The sequence below is a fragment of the Sparus aurata genome, unplaced genomic scaffold (assembly GCF_900880675.1).
Source record: "Sparus aurata unplaced genomic scaffold, fSpaAur1.1, whole genome shotgun sequence".
Taxonomy (NCBI): Eukaryota; Metazoa; Chordata; class Actinopteri; order Spariformes; family Sparidae; genus Sparus; species Sparus aurata.
In genome coordinates this window covers 219,967-226,209 of record NW_022045101.1, presented here as the reverse complement: position 1 = coordinate 226,209, position 6,243 = coordinate 219,967, and the positions used below count along the sequence as shown (strand labels likewise).

The window sequence follows — 6,243 nt, the reverse complement described above, 5'->3', positions numbered from 1 at the left end:
TTTTCTTTGTCAGCTGTTATTTCTCTCTGAGCTCGTCTCTACAACGGACACATTTCACATGATTTGATCCCTCATTAATATAAAGTACTGAGTAGTTCAGTTTCACATACTAAACCTGAAACCAACACTGAGGAAATACTTTACACTAGTGGTGTTTCTCAGCCTAATGAAAGTCATGACACAGTTTCCTAAAGTACATTGTGATTGTTTATTGACAGAATGAGTGTGAGAAGAAACCGGAGCACCTGGAGAAAACCCACAAACACACAGAGAGAATGAGCAGACTTCATGCAGGTTGGATGTTGATGCTGTCTTCATTCTCGTGGCAGGAGGTTCACACTGAAAGTCTGATTTGAAGATGTGACTCCTCGACTTCTTGATGTCTTGACCACATCATGCAGGAGTAGACCATCTCGTCGACAAAGTTCTCACTTGTAGAAGCCGAGGCTTCATCACTTGATGACTAAATTCATGAAATCATTCTATAAATGTAAAGTGTAAAAGTATTTATTTTGTAAACATATTGTGAAGTAAACATGGTGCTGGTAGGTGTGGCTTGTCTACACAGACATACACAAAAATAGCTCCACAACTATCCGGTGAATTTACATGATCTTGGTCTCAGTGGATAGTTCAGATCTCAGAGAATGTGTCCCCATGTACATTTGTATCACCACCTATAACTTATTCTACATCAGACAGTAGATAACACCATGATAACAATGATCCTTTGCACAGAGATGCCACTGAAATCATTCAGCAGCTCCTCGACTTCAACTGAACCAAAGTAGACAGAAATACCACAGAGCACATATATTCTACAAAGGTTTCAGTTTGGACAGAACCAGTCAAACCTGGATTCCTTAAAGTACCCAGTGTGTGTGAGATATTTATTATTATCATTAACAGTCAAGAATCACACAGAAACAGGTGATATTGATTATTTAGAGTATTATATAGTAACATTTGAGTCACTCTGAGTCTCTCAGTCTGAGTTTGTTTCTCTTTCTTTCTAAACGTATCTTATGACCTCCTCACAGGTGAAGCGTTACAGGACATCAGTCAGGCAGCTGTTTAGTTGTCAGAAGGCTCCTTTAACAGAGATACTGGCTCTCTGTTTAATCTCTAACTTCAGTGTTCATGCTAAGCTAAGCCAACCTTGTCTGGGAGCTAACTCTGCTCAGAGTTCACATTGATATCAATCTCCTCATTCAAATCCTCTGTGAGAATACTGAATGTTCAGGTAATATACTGAAGTGTCGTCACAAATGAGCATGAGAACCAAACTTTTTAAAATGTGAGGATTTTATTGAAAAGACAAACATCAGCACAAAAACAAAGAACAACACATTTGAGTTTAACATTCATTCATGTTCATCAATGTAAAGGAATTTACATGTTTAGACTCATAAATTCATAGTTGAAAATTTGTCAATAAACATCTCCCACTCTGCTCACTGCTCATACGAGAGACACACTGGCTCCATGATAGACCAAACTCCATATTCTCCATCTATAGAGTGGTGCAGCAATAAACTATTTTTTGAGGATAACCCTGAAGTTAGCATCACCCTGGTTTCCTCCACAAGAAGTCTATGAGATTTTTTAAAGTGGATTTTGGATTATCACACAAAATAACCTCTGTGACAAACACAAGTTTATGATTGTTAAATGTTTTGTTTGTAACTACAGTCTGGTCACACGCTGTCCTCTGATTGCTTTGAGTATGAATTCGACAGAAACAACAATCAATAAAACAACCAATCAGAGTCATAGAACATAGAACAGTCCCACCTTTTCAATCAGTCCTTTTTATGTAATGTTACTTAAAGTGCAAGAAGCCATCTTTTACTCTTTGAGTCCATCAAAGCTAAATAAAGTGTCACCAGGAGAGTCACTGGGTGTGTTTGTCATTCAGGTCTCTGGATTCAGCTGCTCAGAGAGCTCTGTGCTGTTGTCAGGAGCTGCAGGTCAGAAACAAACATCCTGGATTGAACTTTTATAAATTATAAATACAGGAAACACTGTTGAAAAGGTTAATCTGCACAATAATGTGAAACATGTTTTAATCTAAAACATGAAGTGTGAGTCAGATCAGCTGAAATAGAACCAAAGTAAGTTTTACTTACAAGATGGAGGGCTGATGGCTGAAATCAAAACAAGACAAATAATTTCAGTCACAGTTGTAAATGCCAGATTATCTTTAGTCACTTTATTCCTCTCTTCTACTCACTCAGACTGAGTATCTGTTTATACTCAGCCTGTTTAGTGCTGACTGTATTTACTTTCTCTGATGCTTGTTTTAATTTTTCAATTCTGAATAATAATAATAAAAATAAACTCAAAGACTAAAATCAAAGTTCTGAAATATTCTCTCTCACCTTTCTTCTTGTTGTAAACGATGAATCCAGCAGCACCGATGAGAATGAGAGCAGGAACAACCACTGCAGCAGTGACGAGGACGGTCATGTTACTGGGCTTCACTGTTGAATACAATAAATTAAGACTGGTGCAGATGAAACAGGTTTGAACAATTTAAAACAGTTAATTAGTTTATTAGGGTTCTAACCCCGATTCTAAAATTGTGCCGGTTTATTATTATTTGTTGTCTGCAGCTTGAGCTCAAATTCCCGTGAGCTGGAATGGGCCAGAAACTTGAAACTTGGCCCAATGATTGGAAATGATGTGCATCAACTTTCAGTAAAATATGAGCCCCATCAGCCAGATGGTGGCGCTGTAACTAAGGCTTGAAAATGCGTTTTTCAGAAGGCCACGCACCTCACACTGACCACAAAGCTCCGCCTACTACGATTTTTTCACAATTAGCATAATGTGAAAAACAGTCAAATGAATAGAACTTTTGAAAGTTTGACTCTATCACCACCAATTTTGGTATACACCTTCGGGGGGATGTAAAGACACATTTCAATTATAAATGGTCGCCATGGAACAATGTATTTTCGCAATGGGCGAGGCTTAGAAATTATTGGTCATAACTCCCACACACTTTGCCCTATCATGACAAAACTTGTTGGGTAGGTTCAGCACAGGACTGGCAATCTGCCTACCAACCTATAAGGGGCACTATAAATGCTACACATGCGTATCTCAAAGACCATTGGACGTAATCTCACCAAATTTGGTATGCATGCTCTAGGGGCAAGTATTAATGAATATCTTGAGTACCGTGTTCATATGTGAAAGTGGGCTTGGCCTATTAGTCAATAAAGTCCGTGTAAACCAAAATCAGCCATTTTCTTCTAAACACATTAAACGGGTCATAAATGTGTTTACTTAAAACATGTAAAAGCCATTCGGCCATGTAGAATTTAATTTTGGAGCTAGGCTCACAAACAGTTTTTCAACATTTCTGTGTTCAGGATTTAATGGGCGGGTCAGAAATCATGCAAATCATGGCCGCGTTACGTAACGCGGCCATATGATTTGCATAAACCCCGCCCTGCTGCGGAAGTGGTATAAATACGTTCAGCGCATCGGCTTCAGCGGTTCTCCCACTCACTCTCCAGTTTCGGATTGCATTGCTTACAATAGTTTGCAGCTAGCTAACCAGCCAACCAGTCAGCTAACCAGCCATGTCTCCTCCACATCGCTCTGTATCTTTCCTGGATGCCACAGTGTGCAGGGTGACTGCGCTGTTATCTTATTTAAGTTTCCTTCGGATGAAACGTAAGGAAACGGGGGAGTCCATTGACGCTGGTCAACTCCGTCCCCGGCTTGCATCCTCTCCTCCGCCAACGAGGAGATGTGACCGCTGCTGACCGCCGCTGACACTCTCCGTCCTGCTGACGGCGGGTCCCACCGGCATGATGTGGCCGCGCCGTCCCGCTAACGGCGGGTCCCACCGGCATGATGTGGCCGCGCCACAGCCGGCCCTCCGTCCCGCTAACGGCGGGTCCCACCGGCATGATGTGGCCGCGCCACAGCCGGCCCTCTCTGTCCCGCTGACGGCGGGTCCCACCGGCATGATGTGGCCGCGCCGCAGCCGGCCCTCAGTCCCGCTAACGGCGGGTCCCACCGGCATGATGTGGCCGCCGCGCCGCAGCCGGCCCTCCGTCCCGCTGACGGCGGGTCCCACCGGCATGATGTGGCCGCGCCGCAGCCGACCCTCTCCGTCCTGCTGACGGCGGGTCCCACCGGCGGTATGTGGAGGTAGTATCAGGGCCGCATTATTGGTGAGCCGTCCCAGTGTGAACGGATAATCCGGAGGCGCGGAGCGAGGGCGTGTCGGTCTGACAGTCTAACTGCACAGGTCCTTCACTCAACTAAATACAGAGAAATGTCCCACAAAGCAACGTTACATGACCGAACAAAAGTAACGTAGTAACTGTAACTGTATTTAGCAACTTATGAGGAAAACAAATCCCACAGCTGTATGTGGAGAAGCGTCTGTCCTCCTGTCCGTCCCCTCCCTGTCCTCCCGACTCTTCCTCACATTTCTGCTCACAAAACAGCGTTTGTCACGCTTGTCACAAGAGTGTTTAACTCACCGAGTGTTTGACGAAAATAAATCACCGCGACCGCCAGCCCTCCTGACCGAGACTACAGGGAACTGTCCCCCAGAAAACAGCCTCCGTCCCCGCGAGTGACAGTGTCAGACAGCGTCCTGTTTACTGATGGTGATTATGTATAATTATGTAATTTAGCGCGAAAAACTTCACTCCGTCACTTTCCAGGATGTTTAGTGGGTCAGGATCTCAATCAATACACGTTATAACAGCATCTATATGATTATAAACTGTCCGCGGGTTTAGATAGACAAGGGGAACACCTGGGGAACACCTGGGGAGACACCGACGTCATTAACATGACGTGTAGCCCCCGCCGCATGGGCGTGGTTCCAGCGCCTCTAACTGACACGGCCCCAGCGTTTCACAGCAGAAAGAAGTGCTTGTTTTTCCATGATTTAGAGACCTAATTTTATATACTTAACAATTTTTTTAATCTTTCAAATTTGGCTCAGTGGTCAATGATACATGTTTCTTTGGTGTGACAAACTTATAACACAATTTTTTTGCCGCTTTACACGGACTTTAACCATCATTGTTTGCGTTTTATTAATTTATGGTGAGCTGGGAAGACTCAGAGACACGAAACTTGGTAATTTGAGTATAAATGACGTCCAAATGCTGCTCCAAAAATTTGATCCCAATCTGTCGGATGGGGGCGCTATAACATAGGGCGTAAACTTTGAAAGGCTCTCCAAGACAAGCCATAAGTGCTATTGACTTGAAATATTTTATACCACCACCACTTATAAAAACATGAAATATGTTATACACGTCCTCCTGATAGTCCGCTACAAAAAATCCTCTTGCATCATGAAAGCTGCTATTACAAGTTGGTATACAACTTGGGGGGATGAAAAGACAAATTTCTCTCATAAATGAGCCAGATTGGTCAAAAAACATGGCTGTTATATTTATTACTGTTTTCTTCCTAGAAGAATTCTCATGCACTCCCCTTCAGCACCCTCTGATCTCACTCTTACCTTCATTGGTTCTGATCCGATCTTTCTCCAGTTTGGTGATGATGTCCTCCTTCACACCAGAGAGCTGAAACACACAGTCGTACCTCGTCCAGTCTTCAGGTGTGACTGATGAAAGGTTCAAGTCAACACTCATCTGGAAGGTTCCATCGTGGTTGGGGAGGATCTCTCCATGGTCCACCTCCTCATGAAGCTCCTCTCCATCTTTCCTCCAGACGAGTGAGGCTCTGTGAGGGTAGAAACCTGTAGCGAGGCAGCTGACTGGAGAGGAGGGAGTCTTCTGGAGGAGAGACACTGAGGGAAGCTCTGAAGAGAGATCAATCAAACTATTCTTAGCTTTAACAGTCAGACTGACTGGAGTGAAAACACAACAGCAGTTCAGTCTGTGCAGACTGTATGAACATGATTCTGCCCATTAAACTACATCAGGTCAGGTGATTCTACCTGTTCTCAGCAGAAAGCTCCTCCCATAGTCCACATATTTCTTCAGCCACTCAGGGAAAATCACTGTGAGGATATTCTGATTGAACTTCATTTTAGCTTTGTCAGCATCCCATATCAGTTTGGTGAGGACAGCCTGTTGTTTTGGAGCGATCCATGTCTCTGTCTTCAGGTCGATTGATATGAAGTCTTCTCCATCATAACCATACTGATTAAAACCAAGAATCTCTCCGGTCTCATCATCCCACTCACAGCCACTTATCCTCTGTAAAATGTGAACACCTGAGACAGAAACA

The 6,243-nt window shown here is 43.5% G+C and overlaps 1 protein-coding gene across 1 annotated transcript in view; it reads right to left on the bottom strand.

Moving 5' to 3' along the window:
- Positions 1-1,914: 1,914 nt before the first annotated feature.
- LOC115577541 (major histocompatibility complex class I-related gene protein-like) overlaps positions 1,915-6,243 on the bottom strand; it is a 53,460-nt gene continuing 49,131 nt past the window's right edge. The window contains exons 3-7 of the mRNA XM_030410429.1: positions 5,951-6,229; positions 5,510-5,812; positions 2,382-2,483; positions 2,130-2,147; positions 1,915-1,964 (exon numbers count right to left, since the gene is read on the bottom strand). Coding sequence (XP_030266289.1) covers positions 1,915-1,964; positions 2,130-2,147; positions 2,382-2,483; positions 5,510-5,812; positions 5,951-6,229 — 752 coding nt within the window. The remainder of the gene's footprint in view (positions 1,965-2,129; positions 2,148-2,381; positions 2,484-5,509; positions 5,813-5,950; positions 6,230-6,243) is intronic.